Source organism: Ursus americanus, chromosome 30 (genome assembly GCF_024610735.1).
Source record: "Ursus americanus isolate L20-20 chromosome 30, mUrsAme1.1.p, whole genome shotgun sequence".
Lineage (NCBI taxonomy): Eukaryota > Metazoa > Chordata > Mammalia > Carnivora > Ursidae > Ursus > Ursus americanus.
In genome coordinates, this window is record NC_142156.1 from 24,035,487 (window position 1) to 24,059,385 (window position 23,899).

Sequence of the window (23,899 nt, forward strand, 5' to 3'; positions counted from 1 at the left end):
TGACGCCTTCACAGCATCCCTCCCCTGCATGGAGAATAGGATGATGCTTCCGGTGTCCTTGTCCTGGAGGGGACTTGGAGGCAGGGCGGGGGGCCAGTCAGAGATTTGCTGAGGTGAGTGCAGCTGGGACCAGGTATCTGTCACCTGTGTCTGGGCATAGAAGCCTTGTAGCCAGCGGCCCCGGGGACCGGGACGTCTGCATTCTGTGAGCTCAGCCAGATGGGTGACCTCAGCGGCCATCTCCTCGCTGGTGAGAGGGGCAGTGCTCCTTCTCCTCTGGTCATCGAGAGGACAGGCCTGGCCCGCCACGGCCTTCAGAGATGCAGCGTGCTCTCCCTGTGGAGGGGTGCCGGGGGGCCAGCGCAGAGCCTGGTGGCATGTGTCTGGTGGGTGGGCCCCAGGTGGGCCTTGGGACGCTCACTGTGTGGGTGCTGTTGTCTCAGATCCCTCACATTGTGTTGTGTTCAGGACAATGCCATGGTGCTGGGCTTGATCGAGACCGTCGATACTGTCATGGGCCACATCTCTTCCAACCTGGACGCCAGCAAGCCCCAGGTCGCCATCATAGGCTCTTCTTCCATGGCAGGTACTGGTCAGCTCGGTGTGGGATGCGGCCGTGGGTGCAGGTGGGGGGCGGGAGACTCGGGAGGGCAGCTGGCCTGTGGGGCTTGCTCTGATGGCCCCGCTCTCACCTGCACAAGCAGGTGCGTACATGTCTGCTCAGGTCCACGCACACACCTGCACAGGTGTGCACACACTCGTGCACAGGTGCGCACGCCCCAGCGCACGCATTTGCACACACAGGGTGTAAACACACGGACAAAGGTGCGCACACGTGCAGCTGTGCACACACACACACACACAGGTGCACACACACACGCAGCAGCAAACACACCATCAGCTCAGACAGACCTCTCTGCTTTTCTAAACTATGTTGTCCTTATGCAATATTACACTGTGGAGGGAGAGTGAGGTCGGGGCACCTGTGCTCAGCCGTGATGTGGACACAAAGCTGCGGAAGCGTTTGATGGTGACTCGGGGGCCGGACTGATCTTGTGTGACAGTCGTCTCTGTTCAGAACAGGGGTTGGAAAGTAGCAGCTCCTTTGAGTGTCTGTGGAATGAAAGGTACAGAATCAGGTTCTGAGAGCAGCTGGAGGTTTGGCCTAAATCCGCTTCTCCAAGATAATGGGCGCAGAGTCCCACTCGCACTGACTTCATGGCCCCTCCTTTTGTAAATCTTTATTGAGGGAGTATCGCACTGCTGATACTCTCCCACAAGAGCCAAACCCTGGGACAGGGGTGAATGGAACCACGTAGGTTAGTTTTAGTGGGAATCTGTTGGCTGAGATAGTGACTGATGGCTGGAAGGCCGGCATCTCCGGCACCTTCTTTCTCCTGTGTGTCATGGGTCCCCCAGAGTGGTGAGAAGCAGCCCTGAGAGCTGACGGGCTGCCCTGAGGGAAGAGGGGTCGCCTTGGGCCACGAGTCCCCCACAGTGTGTGGCCAGATGGACATGTCAGCCATACAGTGGAAATGACTTCCCTGGACCCTTATTTTTTTAGGTCGTCATTGTCTAGAGGTAATTACACTGCCCAGGGGAACTCATTCTGTTAGCAAAAGCAGAAGCAGATGGGGTTTTACAGCCCAATTTCCTGCGCTGTGGAGCTTACTGACTGTGGCTTCCTGTCTTTGGCTTGTTCTCAGAGTTTTCTGTGGCCAAACTCCTACCCGAGACCATAAATTCCTCCCACTACCGCTTCCCAGCCCAGGGTCAGAGCTACATTGAGGTTCCCCACGAGGCGTTCCGAAGCCAAGGTGAGTGTGGTTGCTGAGCCCGCCCTGGGCCCTCGGCCCTTGCAGATGTGTGCCCAGCTGTTACCTGGCGGACACGCCGCCCTCAGGCCTGCTTGCTTGTTCCTGCAGGAGCAGCTCTGGGCCAGCATTTCTCAGGGGGTCTTGGCAAGCACCTGAGATGCTCCGTCAGAATGCTGATTCCAAGTGTGCCCCAGCCCCTAAACTGAAGTGGGGAGGAGGGCTGGGAATCTGCACATTGGACAGGCTCTTGAGGTGATTCTAGTCCACTGTAAAAGACACCTGTGTCCTCCCAGATTGGCACAGGGACACATCAACAGGATATGGAGAGCCGTGGCCATCTCCCCTCCCCCACCCTGGGTGGCCTCAGGCTGGGTGAGGGGTCTGTCTGCCCGGGGGTCTACTTTTATCTCAGTGGTCTCAGGCAGCTCTGGCCACGTCAACTGCAATGACAGTCCCTCTGGTCCCTTGAAAAGTGAATGTCTCCACGGGCTTGTCCCTTGGGCAGTCGGGGGAGTCTTGGATTCTCAACTCCTGACATTCTGGCCGGAGGACATGCGATTCTGAGACTGGAGACCAAGAGCAGCCTGGGTGGTGTAGGGTCATGATGTCCCCTCCCCAGCAAGGAGTCGTCACTCGCCAGCCCTCAGGGGCCCATCTCTGCTCCCTCGATCTTCTGTTTGGCCTGTGTGAAAGGTGCCTGGAAATGTCAAAGGACACCCCACACGCACGTGGGCTGAACTACAGAACGGGGGGTGTCTGGGGATGAGGCTCTGATCTGCCGACTGCACGCATGATCTCTGCTCCTCTCACACCACCTGGCTGCATGATCTAGAAACCCCTCGTTTCTCACTCAGCGGGGCCGCGGCCTCATGCTCGGCCCTGTGGCAGCACAACGTATTGGTCACAAGGACCGACTGGCGGCTGGAATTCCTGGACTCCAGCCCTGGTTCAGCCACTTACTGATTGTGTTACTGAACCGGCCTGCGTTATAGGCTCCTCATCTGTAAAATGGGAAAAATATTAGTACTGGACTCATGGTTTCGAGAATTGAATGAGCAAAGCCCTTCTACCTGGCACACCATGAGAGTGATATGATGCTAAATATATCCCTGAGATTTTAACGCAGTCAACGAATATCCCCGAGGAGCTCCGGAAGACAGCTAACCGCTTCCTCCTCCACGCGTCCTCTGCTAAGCGAGTGGAGGGACACTACATAAAAAACGATTCCTGTTTCAAAGTTGTCATATAGCAGAGAGGTGGGACGTAGCCAGAGGCATGAAGGACACCTGCGTGATCGCCGCCACTTGTAATCCCGCATCTGCTGCCTTCTCATGTGTTCGCGAGGCTGCAAGTGCTCCATATGCCAGCAGCAAATGGGACGTGCTCACCCAGAGGGTGCAAAGCTGGAGGCTGGCGCTGGGGCCGCTGCTGGAGCAGGGCCGTCTGCCCTCAGAAACTGTAGCATTGCTGGCGAGTCAGTCTCTTGCCGGGAGCTGCAGCATCTGTGTGTCTGGATTGGCTCAGGGCAGGAGCAGGCAGTCGTTGCCGTGGTTGAATCCACAGCTGAAGGGTCACAAGTTTCTACCCTGGCTCATGGAAAATTCCACCCCTGAGAGTCCCTCTCTCTCTCCCCTGGCCCCAGGAGCTGCCCCCAGGGTTTTGGGTGTGAGGGTTGGCCCTGTGCATTGCTGGGCAAGTGGGTTTGGCTGGGGGCTCTGCCGCTGAAAGGCTGACACATGTCTGTAACCCTCTTCTTTTCTGCAGCCTGGACCACCATCGTGGGCCTTCTCTACCACAGAATGCACGATTACTTGGACAACATCCAGCCAGCCAAGACCAAGTGAGTGTCTCAGGTCACACAGCAGGGAGAGGGCAGCGGACATGTGTGGGCCTGCTTGCTGGGGGCTGACCGCTGGGACACCCCCGACTCCCCACCATCACAGGCCTAAGGGTCCTAGAGGACTCGCAATGCCAGCGCCTGGTGCTTTGCTGTTAGAGCCCAGACACGCCATATCCCTTTGAGGGTGACGCGGGACCTCGGACGCTGGGGCTTCAGCAGGCCCTGGGCGTGCAGGCTGGCAGTGCAGTGGCCAGGTCAGGATCCCCCTGGGAAGCCGTGGATGAGTGCCTTTGCTGCCCGGGCCTCGGCTGCCACTTGTGTAGGCTGGGGGCAACAGTGTGCCCCCGCATCCATCAGGGCTGGTTAGATATGTGGGCTTCGGCAGGTGACAGGGAGGACGGGGGCTCGTGGGACCAGGACGGCTTCAGGCACAGCTGGACCCAGGGGCCCAGGGGAGGCCTCCTGACCTGGTTGCTCTGTCTCCCTCCTATGCTTCCCTCCGTGCTGGCTCCTTTCCAGGCGGGCCCCTCCACAGAGGCATGGCTGGCTCTGGCGGCTCAGGCCCTGTGGCTTCAAGTCCTGAGGTCTCAGAAGGACAGCAGGCTCTTACGCCAATGTGTGCATGGAAACTCAGGGATGGTTGTGATTGGCCTGTTTGGGTCATGTGCCCATCTGACTCCATCCTGGCTCCCTCCAATCACGGTGGCCAGAGTGTCCTGCTCTGTCATTGGTCAGGTCTGCTCACATGGGTGCTGTGGAAACTTGGGGAAAGCTGTGATTGGCCCGTTTGGGTCATGTGCCCATCCTGAGCCCAGTCATGGTGGCCAGAGTGTCCTGCTCTGTCATTGGCCAGGTCTGCTGACATGGCCCCTGTGGCCCGGCAGTGGGTCAGCCCACCCAGACCCCGGGGAGAGGCTGGTTCCTCTGAGGGGTGGGCCGGGGTGCCCCGCTTTTCCCCTCTCATGGGGTCCCCTTGCCCTGGCTTGGTGGGGCCCCGCTTCCCTGCCCTGCAGGGGCCCTCTCCTGCCCCTGCAGGGCTGGGCTCCTGGTGTTGACGCTGCCACCGACTGTGCCGACCCCTCTGTGATGGAAGCAGCCGCTGTTTGAGCCACCGCCAGATAGAGGATGGGTGCTGAATACCTTGTAGCGGGGCACGTACCTGAGCCCTGACAGCATGTCTCCGATGCAGCCCCTCTCCCACCCCCTGGATGTCCGGAGCCTTGGGGAGACGGTGGGGTCAGGGAGATGACAGCCACGATTTTGCTGTACACCTGGGTCCCATTGCCCTGGGAAAGCCTGCGCGTTGACGGGTTTCCTTATAACTAAGGGAAGGGGACCGGCCACTCTTGATGTGTAATTTCCAGAATTCTTCAGGAGAATTGTCAAAGGAAAATACCATCACCTTTCCTCAGAAAGATTCCTTCTCAACTCTTCGGGGGATATTTCTCCAAATCCAAGGTCATGAATCAAAAACGGACTCTTCCTTGGCTCCCCCTTTACTTACCTGCAGCTCTCACACTGAATGCTCAGGCGGAAGCTGATTTGTTAGTGAAATGCATGAAATGTGTGTTTGAGGCACGGCTGAGCCCGTCTGTGGTCCAAGGGCAGGAGTGTGGGGAGAACAGTGTTTGTACCACCATCCATATCTCCCTTCCGCCTCGAACTAGGAAAGGAAAGAGAAGGTAGAATTGCTTTCACCGACATCTGTGTGTACACGCATTTCAGGGGACAGTTCTCTGTGACCGAGTAGAATCGTGATTCTAGCCAGCTGCCGACAAACTTTTCCATAAAGGGTCAGAGAGTAAATATTTTTGTCGTTACGGGCCACGATGTCTCTGTCACAACTTACTGAGTCTGCCGTGGAAGGCTGAAAGCAGCTGCAGACAATACACGAAGGAATGGGAGTGGCTGTGTGCCAATAAAACTTTATGGGATCAGGCAGCCACCCAGGCCCGTGTTTGCACACCCCTGCTAGACATGCCGTTACGTCGGTGCTAGCTGCGGTGCATGGGGGGAGAGGCTGAGTTTGTCCTGCTTTGGGGGGTCCAGGGATGCACCTAAAGCTGGGCAGATGGAACAGTCCTCCTTCTCAAGGCCTTTAGACTCACCTCCCTGCTGTCCTCACTGCCCCGGGCGACCCCAGAGGGGACTCTTGGGAGCCTCAGAACCCGTGCTGCCATGACCCGGATCACCGTGTCAGCTCCTCTTGTCCCTGCAAGTCATGGGCTCTGAGACTCGCACAGGCAGCTCTGCCCCCTCACGCCCTTTCTGCCTCTTGCATTATCACCCGTGGACTGCTTGAACCCTGTCAGCTGCAGATGCGTGCTCAGTTGGTTTCCTGAAGTCAAAACAGAAATATTCTGCAGTGATGAGCACACAGTTTTCATGTGCAGAATCTTCAGCTTGTCACGACTGGCATAAGGGGGCACTTAATGCAAAGGTATCTTATTGTCAAAATTAACCTTGAAGAAAAAGGCATCCAAATAGCTCACCAAGCACAGGCCCTGTATTTGTTGTGCTCTTTCCTGTGGCACCAGAACGGGACAGAAGCTGACCAACAGTGTTGTAGTTAGCCGCACAGAATTGGGTGCTGGGTACCTGGCTCTCTTCTCCCGGTGGGGCCCTTATCAGTGGTGTGAACCTGGGCGATGGCTGGCTGTCTTTGGCTGTGTGCTCCCCGTCTAGAATAGCGGTGATGACGGTACTGATGCGTGAGGCTGCCGTGAGCACTAAGTGAGTTGACTGTTTAAACAAGGCTTGGTGCTCTTAACATGACATGTAAGTGTTTGCTTTTATCGCCTCATAGGATGAGTGGACGTTCTGGCCGTATTGGCTGTGAGATAACTATCAAATTCCAACCACAGGTAGGAGCAGATGGGCGGGATCTGCGCATCGCGCTCAGTGTTCCTGCTCACCTGCACGGCCACGTCCCTTCCCTTTTAGTGTCATGCACTGCGACCTTCATACATTCATGGCTTTTGTAAGAACGAAAGGTGCTGTGGGATTGTATTGTCCTCTCAATCCCCCTTTGGGGTGCGGTGGAGTCAGCACGTGAGTTTAGTGCATGAAGATGGGGGCGAGGCTGGGACAGGGTCTCCATTTTCACAGCCGAGCCCTGGGTGGGCCTCTCCAAGGGCCCAAGCAACCACTGCCGGGGGCAGCGTCTGAGTGTCCCCAGGTGCTGGGGGGGGGCACTTAGCTGGTCCCTGCTATGTCACTTGCCCCGTCGTGATGAGGACTGCTCAGCTCTTACCCATGCTCGATGGTCGTGCTGTGCCAGGCAAGCAACCAGGACAGCCTTTTCCTCTGAGTGGGGCCAGGAGTCCGAGCTGGGCAGGGAGTCCAGAATCACCTGCTCCCACTGCCCCTCCACAGATGGAGACCCGGGCTGAGAGGGGATGGGACTTGAAGGCTGCCAGCTGGCAGAGGCAGGGCTGGGACTCAGGTGTCTGGGTTTCCATGTCTTGTTGACAGACTCACACGTGCTTCTGACGGGTGAGTTCCCAGAGAGTTTGGCCTCTGTGTCTGCACATGTTCTTCTTTGTAGAGTAATGCCAATCAGCTAATGCAGAAGGAATGACAGAATTGGAAAGACACCATCTTGCAGTCCTACATGTAGTTACTGATCAGGGCAAGAGTCATCAGCGGGTGTGGACACCCCTGGGTGACTGGTATTCAGGGAACAGAGTCATTTGCTGCCATCCCAAGGGTACTTGTTAATTTACAAAGTGAGCAGGGCATCTGAGTGTGGAGACAGCTGGCAGGCGTCACTTCAGCCAGCTGGTCACTCTTGACATCATCCACAGTGGGACGTGATATCCTGTGTCCCCTGATGTGACACAGTGGGAGGGAGTTAATGTGGCCCATGGAGTAATCCTTCCCCAAAAGCTTGGTCTGGAGCCCCTCAGGAGAACACAGCAAATCTACTGTAAGGGCCATTTTGCAAACAGTGGCTGATGCTGCTGAATGTCCATGGCAGGAAGGAGAAAGAGCCCTGGGGACCATTCCAGAATTCGGGGGCCTTCAGGGATATGCTCCCTAGCAGATGCACCGGCCTCATGGGGACCACGCAGAGCTCTGAGGCACAAGGCAGGGAGCAGGCATGACGTCACGTTCCTGAAACGGCGTCAAGATTCCGAGGGTGGATTGTGCCGTGGTATGCTGGGGGCTGTCTCCAGGTTTAGAAGGTACTTGCTAAAGTGTGGAGGGGGAGGAGTGTCATGGCATGCTTCCTCGTGGTTCTGCCAGAAGAAGAGAGAGAGAGAGAGAGAGAGAGAGTGTGTGTGTGTGTGTGTGTGTGTGTGTGGAGCGTGTCTGCCAGGTGAAGCAAACGTGCTAGAACGGTAGGGGATGGGGATCTAGGTGAAGAGAGAGTGTTCACTGTCCTCTTTCTAGCAAATTGTAGGCTTGAGGGGGAGAGGGGTTTGAGTTTCGTTATTAGGTAAAACTAGTCGAGGGAGGAAGAGGACTGTACACGCAGCTTCCAGAGACGCGGTTAGGCGTGATGACGCAAATACAGACAGGTAGCAGAATTCTCCACCGGGCTTTGGAGAGCGGGTAGGAGGCAGGCAAGGTCCCAACCAGACAGGACAGCAGCAGAGGGTCGGGTGGCCGTTGGGGTGCCCAGTGGCTCCACATCTCAGGCATTTGAGGGTAGCTTTCCCAAGTCAAAATTCACACCAACAGGCATTTGCTGATTACTGACAGTGTCAGGCGGGGCTGGGCCTACAATGAGGCAAGCAGGCACCGAGGGTGTGACTGAGGACAGGTACTCGTTCCTGGAGTCCTACAAGTGCCGCACGCGTGTGCCAGGCCCTGAGTGTGGGCACCTCCTTAAATCCTGCCCCGCAGGCTCCTTGCCTTGCCCTGTCTTGGCCCTGAATATCACTTTAACCTTGAAACTCCACGAGACAAGTACCATATATATCAGGCAGGATTCTTTGGATTGGGTTGTAAGGGTCGGAAAACCTGGCTTGACCTGTCTTAAGTAGGAGGGTACTTGGATCACGTAAGCAGAAGGGCTCACACGGATCTGGCTTCAGGAGCAGCTCGATCCAGCGTCCAGTGGCTGTCACTCGGCTCTGTCTCTCTTCTTCCTTGGGCTGGGCTCCCTGCCCAGTTCATGTCTCCCCTCATGACTGTAAGCCACTGCCAGGGCCTCCTCCTCCAGGGAGGACATGCAGCAGAGAGAAGCCAGGGTCTCTGACCCACTGTTTTCCTTCTGAGTCTGGTTGCATCTCCTTGGACTTTCCTGGATCATGTACTCACCTCTGAACAATCCCCACGGCCGGAGGGAAGCAGTGGACCGAGTGGGTCAGGCCTGGGCAGCAGGGCTTCCTCCTCAGCTGAGGACAGAGTCAGCGGCAGAGCATGGGGTCTGGAGGTGGGGAAGGGGGCGGTCACCTGGAGGAAACTGAGGGCCTTTCTTGGGAGAAGGAGCGCACACGAAGCTGGGGAACCACAGGCGCTCACTGCACTGCCGTCGACCGCACCGTTTTATAAGCAGGGAGGTTGAAGTTCAGACGGGGTAAGTCACTTACCCAAGGGCACGCAGCAGAGTGAGTGGGATTGCTGAGATTCATACCCCCTGCTTCGACCCTTCTGTTCTCCGCACTCCCTGGGCTCCATCTTCTTCCACTGTTACCAGCTCTGCGAGGTCAGGGGCCCCATGCCGCCCGCCCGGGGTGCCGGCATCTGGCTTGGCAGGGCAGGTACCGAATGCTGGCATTGACGCTTCGCCGGCAGCACTGGCAGTAAGTCTCCTCTGCGGGTCCCGGCTTCCAGCCCTGGAGGGCAGCGGGTACCGAACAAGGAAAAGCCAACTTCCATCCAAGGGAAACTTCAGTCTCAAAAATCAGCGGTAACATTAAGTTCTAAACCCGGGTTCTGGCTGCATGCCCTTCCCCTTTTCCCCGGTGGTAATGATTTTTCATTTACTTCCAAGGATTCCTGAGGCAGCAAATTACAAGAACCACAAGCTGTCTGCAGCCAGCTACCTGATTGCTCTGGAGGTGTCCCCACCGCCCGTGCTCTCCCAGAACCTGTCGGGATCTCCGCTTGTCACGGTCCAGCTCAGGCACAGGATGGTGAGTTCACGTGGGTTCGCCCTCACTCCTGTTCTTCAGCCTCGCTTCGAGCATGTCGGGGAGTCTGTGGGGCTGGAGAAGGCCTCTCAGATGGCGCGCGCGCTCCCTGGGCTTCCTCCCCGGGACAAGGTTTTCACACGGCGGTGGGACGGGGCTGGTCTCGCGGAGTTGACGTTGGGTAAAAAGGCTTTCACAGATGTGCGTGCGTGGACGTTTCTGCTTGACGGTACATGTCCTTCTTGGCGGAGCAGGTGTGGTGGGCAGCTCTCACTCGTCTTGATAGTAGCCCTTAGCAACATGCAGCGCTCTCTTCTCCGTGCGAAACATGCTTTGGGGCTGAGGGTGGGCCATTTCTCCACTGTTTTGAGTTGTGAGTTCTTGGTCCTGCTGGGTCGTAACTGGAATTCTGTCCACATTCGCTTCATCATTGTCCACGGGTAAGAATGACAAGTGTCCGGGGACATGCTCTGTCCTTTCAACAATACACAGCTTCTCTTGTGCAAGGATACGTCCCGAGATACGGTGTTGACTCAACATGTGAGTGTCGTGCTGTTCAAGCCTTTATTTATGAGCTCATCGTGGTTTTGGTCGTTTGGAGTTGTGCCAAAGACATTTCTCTCCAGGATTTCCTACTTTGTTCCATTCCATCCCGTCCCATCCCATTCCACCACCCTTAACTGAAGACCTACTGTGTGCCGGCCACTGTGTTCTGGACCCCTCTCGTCCGTCCACGTGGAAGTGTATTTTCATTCCCTGGGTCTGCACGGGCCTTTCCCACCACCTGCACACACAGTCCCGGCCTCAGAATGCCCCGGCACCTGGCTTCTTTCTTTTTTAAAAAAAAAAAAATCACAAAACATGAAAACAATTGTAAATTGTGGTAAAATATACATAACGTAAGATTTGGCACCTCCACCATGTGTAAGTGCACCGTCCCATGTCACGAAGCACGTTCACGCCCCTGTCCATCCCCACACTCTGCCGTTTGCCCAAACTGATGCCCTGCCCGCAGCCCCTGGTGCCCACCATCTACTCTCTGCACCCCGAATCTGACTGCTCTGGGGACCTCGTGTAAGTGGGATCCTCCAGGGTTTGTCCTTGTGGTTCTGGCTTATTTCCCTCGGCACTGCGTCCTCAGGGTCCATCCAGGTGGTAGCTCATGTCAGGATTTCCTGCTTGGAACGCTGAATAACATCCCGTTTTCATGCATGTAAAATACGCACCGTCTGTGCCCACCTGCCCATCCGTGGACGTTGGTTGCCCCTCCTTCTGTCCGCAAGGCTGCCGTGAACGTGGGTGTGTGCTCTCTGTCCCAGGCCCTGCTTTCGGTCCTTCTGGGTGTGTGCCCAGTGGTGCTGAAAGGTCACAGTCCTAGACTGACACTGTGCCCCGACTCTGTTCACACTAAAGCCACCCTTCTAACTGCAAAAACATTCTCAGGGTGCCCAGAGATCTCTGGCTCGCCACGTGTCCTCTGTCTTCGATGTGTAGACACATTGGACCCCGTCGACGTCCGTGCACCCTCAGCCCCCATCCCCACCTCACTGGCTCCCAGGACATGTTCCTCTTGGGGGGCCACCCCTGTACCTGCTGGCCCGTCCCTGGAGCATTGCCTCCTCTGACTCCAAGTGGTGTCCCTGTGACGCAACCGTGTGTTTACTTCTCTGAATTCATGGAAATGCTGAGATGCCAGTGTCACCACATACTGATGTCAGTGAGGACCCAAACCCACAGTGGCCCCATGGCCTTGACATGAAGGCCCTGGTCAGGTAGGTTTCCCAACTCCGGGTGCCCTATGGGGTGTGTTTCCCCCAGGCCTGTCCATCCTCTGGGCTCCCGGTTTCTGCCCCAGTGCTGCCTTTCCCTCTGGGTCTGAACCTTGGTGCCAGCCTGGGTTCCTGTCTGTGGGAGCCATGCAGGACCCACTGTGACCTTATTGTCAGAGGGTCCCCTTCCTGGCTCAGAGCTCTTGTTCTTACCTACTTCTGCTGGGTCAGGAGCTTCCCTACTGCTCCCCTTGCTTCATCCCCCCCACGTGCCCAGACTAACCTTCCAGAAGCTCAGACCAAATAACCCCACTCACCTATTTAGAATTTTCCAAGCTTCCCCGAAGAGAATGTAAACTCTGGGCATCAGAGGCAGATCTCTGGCCACGTGTTCTAGCCCGACTTTCCATGTGAACTTCTCCCTCCAGGGAAGTTGGAGTGCTGGCTTTCCATGTTGGACATGTCCTCCTCCCACCTCCCGACCCCCCCGAGAGCCGTCTCTGCACCCTCCCAGCACCACGACAGAGGACCATGCAGCCCCACCGTGTAGCCGGCGTGGGGGGTTCTTGAAACCACTGAGCCCTTCCTCACGGGGCCTGGCGTTGAGCTTTGGTGCAGGGCAGTGGCTCGGTACCTGCTGGGTGGGTGAAAGCTGCGCTGAAAGTTGGCGGCCCCAAATGAGTAGCCTTGTCCTCGAGCTGTGCTGGCATCTGCGTACAGTCGCATGGTTCTTTCCGTGGAGAGGACGCTCGCCGCTGGGGCAGAGGTCCTCCCCGGCTGCCGCCATGCAGAAGGATGAGCTCAGAGGCTGTAGAGGTTTGGTCCGGGTGAGGTAGAGACGTTTCTAGTGCTTCTGTGTTGGTATTATCGTATGGCACGGAGAGAGTGTGAGTCTGCGATTAAGCAAGCGTATATAACGCAGAGAAGGCTTGTTTTAGAAGACTCTGGAACCTCGTGCGTTTGAGGCAGAGGTCAGGCAGGACAGGGCGGGCTCAGTGGCTCGGGTTCAGGGCGGCTTGTTTTAGAAGACTCTGGAACCTCGTGCGTTTGAGGCTGAGGTCAGGCAGGGCGGGGCAGGCTCAGTGGCTCGGGTTCAGGGCGGCTTGTTTTAGAAGACTCTGGAACCTCGTGTGTTTGAGGCCGAGGTCAGGCAGGACGGGGCGGGCTCAGTGGCTCGGGTTCAGGGCCTGTCGTCCTGGTGTGCGGCGACTGGAACGCCCCTCCAGAGCTGGTACGGATAAGAGCAGCGCGGTAACGTACGTGGCTGTGAAACGTCTACACCGTGGAACCGATACGGGTAAACACAAGGGTGGATTAGTCCTCTGAGAAGCTCATTCACTCACATGTACAGGCGTTGGTTTGCTCTACCGATATCGGCTCTGTGACGTCGACCGAGTGACCAGCCTTGCTGTGTCTCAGTCCGTCAGGTGTAATAACAAACGTGGGACTGATCACACGGACCCACGGGGCCAGTGAGCTCTCTTGTCCTGCCCCTGGTCTTCAGTGCGGACACAGAAGCCAGCCTTGGCTAACGTTAGCAAAGGGAGTTTTCCGGAAGGACAGCTCATAGCCCACGGGGTGGGGGTGGGGGACTCAGCCAGGAGGCCCGGTGCTGGTTTTATCACTTTAGCCCCGTGAGGTGAATAGGAGCCACCATGCTCTGTGTCTGTGTCCCCGATCTAAACGCAAAACTCCAGGAGGGAGAGCGAGAGGCTGTGGCCAGAAGGTGGCAGGGAAGCAGGTGCTGCTCCCCCAAGAGCACACGCGTGGTGCAGTCAGTCCGCGGGGGCTGGGTGGGCGGGCGGGAGGACGGCACACAGCGCTAATGCCCATGTGCGCTTGGCCACTGCTGCCTCTGGATGGGGGATGCGGCTGTGCACGCTGTGGAGCGCACGTGTGGAAGCGTGACAGAATCTAGTGTCGAGTGAGCAAACCTTCCAGAGGGTCTTAAAAACAAGGATGAGCGTGTATTCGAGCCCCGTGAGGACCGCTGCCCGGGATGCGTGACCTTCGCGGACGAGAGAGAGGAGAGCGAGCGCGGGAAGGAGTGTGTAACACAGGGCTGCGTTTGCTTCCGTGGCGTCAGCAGTGACATCACGGTGACCAAGGACGTCCCAGAAGATGACACACTCGACCTTGTGCTTCGAGCGCGTGCGGGTTTGCAGGCTTCGGAGGGATGGGCGCTTGCGGAGGTTTTTACTCTCACGTTCGGTTTGACGTGTTTCTCGCAGGTTATTTGCTCACGACGCAGACGGACAGCGTGTGCTCGGGGCGGAAACGGACCCCTGCTCTGAAGGGTGGGGAAGCCCCTCCGACCTCGGCAGGAGCGGAGCCTCCCTGGGGGACGGTGCAGGGCCCAGCAGCGGGAAACATGGAAGGTTTCCTTTATCAGGAGCAGCCAGATTGTCCTCCGACATGCCCCGGGCTCACGGACAGGGGCTGTTTCCCTGAGCGCAGGGCCTGGGCGCCTTGACTTCCAGGGCCCGCAGCTGTGAGCGTGAGAACATGGCGCTGGGGCCCCTGGCCTCGGTCCTGCGGTTCACGGTGTGGGATTTGGCTTCGTCGGGGTATCGCCACAACTTGTGATTTTGTGAAGAGAAGCCTTAAATCTGGCTTTTAAATTATATCTCTGCATTTGTACTGTTGGCAGCTAATTCATATCCGCCTTTAACCTTGTCAACTGAAATGTACCTGGGTTGAAGTTCAGCCCGTGGGTCGCTACTTGATGAGCTTTATTTTTTCTTAGCTTTTTATTTGAAATGGTTTTAAACTCACAGAAAAATTGCAGGACAGTAGAGTTTCTGGGTACCATTCACCCACCTTCCCCTAATTCTACTCTTTAAAAGTAACTACTGAAGCCTGGAAACAGACGGTGATGTTACCGCACTGTGGACAGGCTTCAGATGTTCTCAGTTTACCCACTTAGGGATGTTTTCTGTTGAGGATCTGGCTCTCAAGAGCTCCTCCAGCCATCCTCGGTTTGGGACGATCTGATATCTTCTCAGGATTAGGTTGAGGTTATGCGTCTTTGACAAGGAAACCGCAGGAGTGAAGTCAGGCCAGTCTTACCATGTCTCATCAGCCTGTATCAGTTTCCTGTGGTGTCCTGACAGAGCACCACAGCGGGGCGGCTGAGACAGCAGAGAAGTATGCTCTCCTGGTTCCAGAGGCGCGGGGTCCCGGTCCCGGTCCAGGTGTAGCACAGGTCTCAGTCCAGGTGTGCTGCAGGGTCCCGGTCCAGGTGTGCCGCGGGGTCCTGGTCCCAGTCCAGGTGTAGCACAGGTCCCGGTCCAGGTGTGCCGCAGGGTCCTGGTCCCAGTCCAGGTGTAGCACAGGTCCCGGTCCAGGTGTGCCGTGGGGTCCTGGTCCCAGTCCAGGTGTAGCACAGGTCCCGGTCCAGGTGTGCCGCAGGGTCCCGGTCCAGGTGTGCCACGGGGTCCTGGTCCCAGTCCAGGTGTAGCACAGGTCTCGGTCCAGGTGTGCCGCAGGGTCCCGGTCCAGGCTGGCGCCTCCCTAGCACCCCCCCGCCCCGAGCTGCAGGCTCCGTCTTCTGCCGCGTCCTCAGGGATGGTGCCCCATGCGCATCTGCGTCCGCTCTGCTGTCTGTGCAGATTCAGTCCTGTGGGACAGGCTCGTTGGGGGGACCCCACTTCACCCGTCACCCTGCACACACAGTCACATCCCGTGGTACGGGTGGTGGGCTCCCCTTGTGTGGGTTTGGGGGGACAGTTCATGACACAGGCAGTACGGGGCGCTGTTTTCCCTGGTGATGGCCGCTGTCATTGATTGGCTGAGGGGGCGGCCTCCAGGGTTATCCCCTGTGAACTTACTGTTTCTTTTGCAAATTCTGAGTCTCCTGTGGAGTAGAGCACGAAACCCCACGGCTCCTTGGTCTCATCATATTTTTACCATGCATTTTCGCTTCTCTTGGTGGTTGCTGCCTGCACGTTAGCACTGTACCGTTTGCCTGGAGGCGGTTTTCCATTTCTGTCTTCGCTTCTCCATTTGTAAGTGCAGTTCTGTTAGAAGGACAACTTGCTATTTCCGTGTTCAATTACTTATTTATATCGACGTGACTCACGGATACTCATTTTATCCCATAGGTCGTAACCCAGTACTACCAGTCCATGTTTTGTTACTCAGATCATCCCAGGATTGACCATTTGGAGCTTTGTCCAGTTGGCTCCTGGGTCCCTTTGAGATGCCATCCTTGCGTTCGAGTCCTTCCTTTCTTTCTGGTGTGAGAGGTATTCTGGGCTCATGCAAGCAACCGTTTTCCAGAGAGCCCTGGGTCCTTTTACTGGGGAGAGGTGCTGAAAAGCCAGAGTCGAGGTGCTGGGTGTGCTCAGATCTGCTGGGGTGTCACTATTTCTCCATTCTCTGAGTGGACGGGGCCGGGAAGTGTGTGAACGCACGCGTGAAGCAGATGCAACCCCTGTGCTTCCCACATCTGCCCATCTGCACGTGGGATTCAGATGTGAGCTCCTTCTGAAGCTGTTTCCTGCCTGAGACCCAGGGATCATCCAAGAGCCAGGGTCACCTTGAGAGTTAGAGGCCTGGCTCTTGTTATTCTCGGTGTTTTTCCATGTTTGTGTAAGCCTGGGGCACACGTGGAGTCGTTCTGGAGTCACTGAGCTGTCCCCGGCGGGAGGCAAGTGTACTAACAGGAGGATGGGCTTGATTCACGGTCTCTTTGTCGTTAGCCCTACGCTGTGTGGTTAGAATTGTTTTACAGAGTTAGCTGGGCTGGTTTCCTCCTTCAGAGTGGCTTCTGATGCCTTTATGATAGAGTGAGATTTGTTGGTGCCTGTTTGTGAGACAGTATGGGCGTGGGCCTGTTCTGGTCCATTTCAGTGACTCGGTTTGGGGGTTTGTGTAGGTAACACTGCACGGTCTGAAGGTGAGGTGAACACAGGCAGGAGCTCAGGGCTGTGCCCAGCCCCGCTCCATCTGCACCCCCGGGCTTTCACCGCATCCCCACCCACATCCTGGCGGCAAGCAGCCCCATCAGCTCCTGGCTCATCCTTCTTTTGTGCCAGTGAATCGACCCGTGTGTTCTCTCACTGCTCCTCCGGCTCTCAGGGTGGGGAATTAGAAGCTCTTTGGCATGTCGCAGTTCCCACTCCACAGGAAATCCTGGAAATCAGCCAGTTCATAGAATCTTCTGCTGTTTCTTACGGCTGCATAGCACTCCACCATGTGGCTTTAGTCAGCCATCCTGGGGCTTGTCCGGCTCCTCTGCTCACACAGGCAACTATGCTTTTCCGGTGTTTTGCAGTTACACACGGTTTGTTGATTTGCGAATGACCATGTGCACCTGCCCCTTCCTTCGGGGAGTGGCACAGGCCCCTCGCCAGCGCGCCCTCCCAGGCCTGCCTCTTCCCTCCCTCGTTGTGGACCCTGGCAGTGTTCAGGGGCCGTGGAGTGACAGACGGCAGAGAGAGAGCGAAGACTCTCTGTTTCTGCAAATGAGCTAATTCTGGGAACGCTTCTGCCCAATTCAGTCCTCTCCTCTCTTGAGATCCGTGCATGTGTTTAATTCACCTTTGTAGATACAACATTATGAACTGTCAACCACAGGTAGTAAGGATCTTACAGATTGAATATCACCATGGTTTGGGGAGCGGTGAGGCCTGGAATTAGCCACCCCCAAGGGAGAGCGCATTCCTGCCCAGTGGCAGAGAGGCCGGGCAGCAGTGGGAGCAGAGGGCTCCGCTGGACTGTGTGGGCCCGGGCTCAGTGTCCCCTGGGTCCTGATGGACGGCGGGGGGCCGTGGCTTCGAGGGAGGCCAAAAGCCACTGGGGCACCATTCAGGCTTCTAGATGCAAGACGCTAAGCAGAGAGTACTTGCAGGGGCATCTTTTTGTTCTGGAAGGCTTGGGGCGGGACCCGTGACGGCTTTCATCAGCCCTTGACCAAATTTTCCTGCCCCAGGAGCATCGGAACGGGCCAGAAGGCCGTGGGAGCGTGGAGCAGGGGCAGCCTCCCTCAGACCCTTCCCGCGTCCCCACAGCGTCCTGCACTCTGGGCTGCCGGTCTGGGCGTCGGGTAGGACTCTGCGTCTGTGTCTGCTGTGAAGCTGGAAGGTGCCAGTTTCAGAACTGGAGAAAAAGAAAGGGTGGATTAAAACGCAGTCCCCGTTTTAATGGTTGGTTACTGTAGTTATTTTTAAAAGAGAAAGGCTTTGAGCAAAGAATCCCGTCTTGAGGAGAGGCAGAGAGGAATTTTTATCATACCCAAAGAGGATGCTAATTGAGGCTTGTCTTCGCCAAGTGTTCTCTAGGGTTTTGGGGCTTTTTCTTTTGAAGGTTGCCTTTGCATTTCTGAGGATGTTTTTGGAGGCAGGCTTTTTTGAATTAAAATGATTCGTCTGATGGGAAGCATTTTTCGAGGAGGCCTTCACCCGCAGGCTGTGTGCAGCGAGCTCAGAAGAAACATGGGGTGCGCATAGACTGTCTCCCCGACTCCGTGGGGATGCAGAATGTTTATTCCAACGCCGGGCCAAGGCCTGAGGCCCACAGTTGTGGCACAGAGCACGGTGTGGACTGGGAGGGCTCTCCAAGGGGATGGTGGTGGCAGGCCCAGCCCGGGCCTGTCTTGGAAGTCCCCTAGAGGACAGCTCGCTGAGCTCCCCCACCCCTGCCCACGGTGCTCAGTCCATCACCCAGTGCGCTTTGGGGTTACTCTGGATGGTCCCGCTGCGGAGGACACCCGTGAGCCCAGGCTGTGTTCAGAGCCCGGGCTCTGGAGCATGCACAGTGAGGACACGGGTGGAGGGGGCATGCCTGGGGGGTGCTGTCTCGTCTTGGGGCCCCGCCATGGCCTTCCGGTGCCCTCCAGGGGGCTGACTCATTTTGTCAAGCGTTCCCTTCTGAGCCTGGCAGGAATTTCTCTTCCCAGAGTGCCTGCTTTACTGCCCGGGGGGGGGCACGCTGGTCACCAAGAGCTGGCACACCTGTGTCTCGTCCACCAGGGCTGATCAGCACCTGGAGCGGTGTCCACAGTGGCCCCTGAGTGACACTGAGCCCTCTGGCGCTCGCATCTCCGTGAGCAGGGGGAGGCTCAGACACGCTCAGGCACATGGCAGAGTCTGAACTTCGGCCTCTGGAATTTGCTTGTCTTTCAGGCACTGACCTCCCGACTCAGATAGCTCCGGCCTCTTTTGCTCCCCATCGTGTTGACAAAATTCGTCTCGTCAGGGCTCCCGCCGCGGTGCTGTGATTCTGGGCCCTTCTGTGTGTTCCGGTGTGGAACAGCGTCCCTGGCCTCTGCCGGCAGCATACCCTCCCCAGCTGTGGGGACCACATACGTCCCCAGACTGTGCGGGAAGTGTCTGGGGCTCCTCGTGTCCGCCGCTGCCAGAGCCGGGTCCTCCTCCTCCGTGCTGCGTCCCCGCCTGCCGTCATCACGTAGCTCTGCGCTCTTATCCATGGTTTGGCTCTTTCTGGGTTTGGGCTGTGAAAGAGTCACTTTTCTCTGTTTCTTCACTTGTAACATTCAAACCAGATGTATGACAAGTGCAAGCAAGTGGGTCGACTTCACGGTGGGGCACGGACCCTCCTGACGGGCTGTGGCACGGAGCTGTCACTTCCCTAGGATTTGTTGTGAGCAGGAAAAATGCTTTGTTGTCTTTTTATAGTCACTCTTAGGTGCGTTGGGGACCTCGAATATTCCTACCCTGCAGACTGTGGTGGAAACCGAGGTGCCCACATAGACTTATTTGACAGAAACACGGCACACACACACACTCCATGCACGTACACACACATACACACACACAGGCACATACCGACGCGTGTGTATGTAGCCCAACGTCACTGAAGTCCCAGCAGCCGGCGATACCCAGTGCTGACATCTTGATGGGCCTCCTTCAGCAGGTTCACGCGTGCGCTGTGAAGTGGGGTACACGCTCCATGCCGTGCGGTGCCTCCAGGTTTTGTTTAACACGTGTTCATGTGCCAGGAACTGAGCACCGTAAGTCACTTCCGTGGCTGCATTATAGTCTCTTGATCACCGTTCTGTGGCTACGCGTGGTTTGTTTCGTGTCTCCGTCACCGTAAACACCACAACGAGCCATTGTGTTCCTGTTCGATGTCACTTCAGGAGAACATCCTGGAGCAGCTCCGTCGAAGTCTGCACCTTGTCCTGCTTCACAGTCTGTTGTGGGCGTGTGAGGCAGGTCTGCGTTTCCTCACCACGGTGCGAGTGGGGTTCAGACGCATGTGTCGGGGCTGGAGTTCACAGTCCGCAGACCTGGCTTCTCACTCCCCGCAGTGTTGAAAGTAGACGTGATACAGAAGTACAGCAAACTCGCAGAAATGCACGTGCGTGAGTGTGAACACACCTGTGAGCTTGCCCCCGCCCCATCCGTCAGACGTGGCTGGGACGACCGCCCTTCTCCAGCACCGCCTGCCTTCGGCGACTGTGCGCACACACTTGTTTGGTGCGAAGCCGGGAATGGAACAGCCGGGTCCTAGGGCACGCGCGTATTCAACCTGAGTAGGTAATGCCACGCCGGTTCCCGCGCGGATGCTGCCTTGCCCCCCACCATTGGCTGGTGGGCATCCCCGCTGCCAGCACCTGTGGTGGGGGTCGTCCTAGCTTAGTCATTCTGGTGGCTCACAGTGTCTCATTTTGGGTTTTCATTTGCGTTGCCCTGGTGACTACTGAAGGTGGCTACCTTTGAGGGTAGTTATTGAACATCTTAATGTCCTTTTTTGTCTCTGCTCTTCAAGTCGTTTGCCCATGTTGGGTGGTTTGCTTTTTTCTCACTGATTTTTTTAGGAGTTCTTTGCATACGTTGGGTGGGAGTTGTTTTGGATGCGTGAATGGCAAATATCTTTTTCACCTGGTCTGGCCTTTTTACTCTTGGGGCGTCTCCTGAGGAGCTGCAGCTTTGACCTGTATGCAGTGTGATGCACCGAGCTCATGCCGCCTCGGCGAACCTCACCCCAGCCCAGTTTGCAGGGACACTCGTGGCTACCTAAAGCTTTGTTGTTTTCTAGCCCTTCTCTGACTGCCCTCTGTGTGCTGTGAAGCAGGGTTGGGGTCTCCCTTCTGCAGGAGGGTCAGCGTCCCCTCCACAGCAGTGTCACCTTGCCGAAAATCAAGTGGTCACATCTATGTGGCTCTGTCTCTGGACTCTGTTCCTGCCTCCTGCCTGTTCATTCTGCTGCCAGTACCCGCCGTCCTGACTGCCACAGCTTTCCAACAGGCCCTGCCGCCTGCTCGGGGCCCTGGCTTTGCTCTTCCAGGCCGCTGTGGCTGTTTTGGGCAAGATAGCCATTGTCACATTTGATGCCCATTGCAAACTTCCCTTCAGGAGGCTGTTGGGACTCGTGCTGTCCCCAGAGGGCTCGCCGGCACCCATCTGCCCCGTGGCTGCAAACCTGGCAGCTACAGAGTCCCATCGCGCTGGTGTCGTTTTGCTCTGCGGTTTTATTTTTTACATCGTCTGTTTCCTTACTGACTTCCAAGTCTTCTCTGGCTGTGGCATCATCTGCCGCCCTGGTTTCTTACTCTGTTCTGGCCACGTGCAAGTCAGCACTGCTGCTGTTGTTGGTGTGTCCACTGTTTCTCCGCGAGAAGGCACGCTGCTTTCCTCCCTCTGCCGTAACAGGTTACCATGAGCTGAGTGGTTCAGACAACATGGCCTTGCTGCCCTGCAGTCAGGAGGTCGGGCCTCCAGGTCAGTCTCGGGGGTCTGTGCTCCTCCTGGAGGCCCAGAGGAAGATCTGTTTCCTTGCCTCTTGCGGCTCCAAGGCACCGCGTTCCTTCACTTGTCCCCCTTTCTGCATCCAGAGCCAGCAGCACAGCATCTTCAGACCTCTCTTCCTGACCCCGCTTCCGTAGTCAGCCTGCATCTCTGACATGACCCCCTGCCTCCCTCTCGAAGGACCCTCCCCACCTGCACATCTTTATGTTAAGCCTGTCCACAAGTCCCTTTTGCTACGTGAAGGGCATCCACAGGTTTTGGGTATGTTTGGACCCTGCAGATCAACAGGAGTCCCTTGCAGGGCCGTGCTGTCCTGGTCCTCGGGGAGATGGGCACAGCCCCGCTGCAGGTGAGTACTGTCCCTCCTGAGAGTTTCTGCATCCAGCCCTCTTCACTCCGACTGACGTGGCGGGACGTGGGGGCAGATAAGTGTTATCCCCCACCCGCCGAGTGTTATCCCCCACCCGCCGAGGCCGGGCCCGAAGTGGACACCGTCCAGCTCCCGTCCCAGATCACTCCTGTGACTGCTGTCTCCCCTCTGAGCTACAGTCTGCCGACTGTGCCCCCATTTCCGGCGTGTCCCACTTCATGCAGCGTCACGGTGGTGTACGCGGTGCCCGTCACTGTCGCTCTCATGCACACCCCCTCTGCTGCCTGCCCTGCGTTTCCAGTGACTCCAGTGCACACAGAACTGCTGTCCCCTGCCTCTGCCAGCGGTCCCCCACCAGCAGCAGAGCCACCTTCTAAAGAAGCACATCGGGTCATCTGCCTCTCTGCTGGGGAGTCTCCCAGGCTGCCTTCCCAGGGGGTGAAGAGAAACCCCTCCCCATGGCCCAGTGTGCCCGTCTCAGCCCCCCCCCCCCATGCCACCCTCCTCGTCCGCCCCTACTGCAACCACAGGGCCTGTGCACATGCTGTTCTCTCTGCCTGGAGCAGCCCCCTGCTCCCGTTACTGGCCACTCCCAGTGCCCCCCCCCGTCTCAGCTCTGCTGTCACTCATGGATCGAGCGGGCATCGCTGTGGTGTCCCATTTCTGGTGGCACTGCGTGCCTCACGGGGTCGTTTTGTTAGTGTTTGTCTCTCCCCCAGCTTCCACACGGGGTGCGTTCTCCCTCGTCAGGCTGTGCACAGCATGTGGTGCTAAGGAGAATGGGGTCACGGAGCTGGGAAAGCTGGTGACATCCTCCAGGTGACACAGCCAGGCTTGGGGTCTGCAGGGCTGAAGGCGTGGGGTCGCGGCCAGGTCTGTGAGACACCGAAGCCCCGAGTTCATGTGCCAGCAGGATGCGCCCGTCTGTGGAGTGAGGTCAGGCCTCACCTGACTCTCCAACCTGCTCAGCTTCGTGCCCCTCCTGCCCCCCCAGGCAGACTTCACCATGCCAAACCTGAGATTTCCTGCAGGCGGTTGATGAGGCCATGCTAGCGGCCGTCCCTAGACACGACGCACTGTTGGTCGTTCTGAGACTCGAAATTTGAAGCTGCAACAGCCCATTGCTTCAACAGCATGATGCTGCTGATATGTTTTGAAGGAACCATAATTTTTTTTAAAGATTTATTTATTTATTTATTTCTATTAGGGAGAGAGAGCGAGCAGGGGGAGGGGCACAGGGAGAGAATCTCCAGCAGCAGACTCCCCACTGAGCACGGAGCCCGACCCGGGACTCGATCTCATGACCCTGAGATCATGACATGAGCTGAAACCAAGAGTTGGAGGCTCAACTGACTGAGCCACCCAGGCGCCCCAACTCATTCCCCTCCTTGTTCACCGGTGCAAACACAGCAAAGCCTGTGTGGGCTTTACAGATCGACCTGCGTCAGGGGTGTGAGGCCACTGCTGGCCACACCCGGCTGGTCCGAGCTCGGGGGATGCAGGGCTTGCGGAGAGCCCCCCACCACGTCTTCATGGCAGCTCACGTGTGCGGCCCCTGCTGGGCCCTGACTCCTCTGTTTCAACCTTTAAACCTCGCAGAAACATGTCCCCAAGCCCTTGCCGACGGCCTGAAGTGACCTGGCACCTTGCCTGACGCCTCACACACAGACCAGGTTCTCAGGATGGCAGGCAGTGGTGGGTGCCCAGACCCGAGCGGGCGGAGGTCCCACTTCTGCTGACTGCTGGGTGTCTGTTCTCTTATTTTGAATCTCAGAGTGGGGTAGTGGTTGATGGAGAGCTCACGTTATTTTCTAAACTAGAGTTAACACATTTTCTGGTTTTTTTAAAAGAGAATCAAGACCTTTTGCTAAATATGCAGTTTTCAAAAAATTCTGACCAGTGTTCAGGCCATGCTGAGCATGTGTGGGGACGGCTCGGCCAGCTGGCTGCATGATCACGGATCCTGCAGTTCCCCCCAGACATTTGCCTGGAAGGGGTATGAAGTCAGCCAGGAGTGGGGCTTTTGGGGGAAGTTTAGGGGAAGGTGTCCATCCCCTCATGGCCAGCAGGGCTGGGACTGTGGTGGGAATGTGGACAAGCAGGTCCAGAGCAGGTGAGGGGTGGGAGAGGTTGGCGGGGGGATGCCCAGGTGGACAGCCATGAGGTGGAGGCAGAGGAGGGCGGGTCAGCTCAAGCCCCCATCAGGGGTAAGCCCACCTGCCCACGAGGGTGGACATCATCTCCATGTATTCCCCACCCCCAATCCTGATATAAACAGCAGTGAGGGCGCTTTCCTGAGCCTGG

General features: G+C 57.1%; 1 protein-coding gene across 4 annotated transcripts in view; it reads left to right on the forward strand.

Moving 5' to 3' along the window:
* The window catches only part of ADGRD1 (adhesion G protein-coupled receptor D1), a 126,884-nt gene that overhangs the window by 39,941 nt on the left and 63,044 nt on the right, over positions 1 to 23,899 (forward strand). For 2 of the 4 annotated variants that reach the window (XM_087857440.1, XM_087857442.1), the window contains 5 exons: positions 469 to 586; positions 1,707 to 1,817; positions 3,582 to 3,657; positions 9,305 to 9,517; positions 9,602 to 9,743. In XM_087857440.1, coding sequence (XP_087713566.1) covers positions 469 to 586; positions 1,707 to 1,817; positions 3,582 to 3,657; positions 9,305 to 9,517; positions 9,602 to 9,743 — 660 coding nt within the window. The remainder of the gene's footprint in view (positions 1 to 468; positions 587 to 1,706; positions 1,818 to 3,581; positions 3,658 to 9,304; positions 9,518 to 9,601; positions 9,744 to 23,899) is intronic. The other 2 variants (XM_045779323.2, XM_045779332.2) reach the window with 1 other exon arrangement.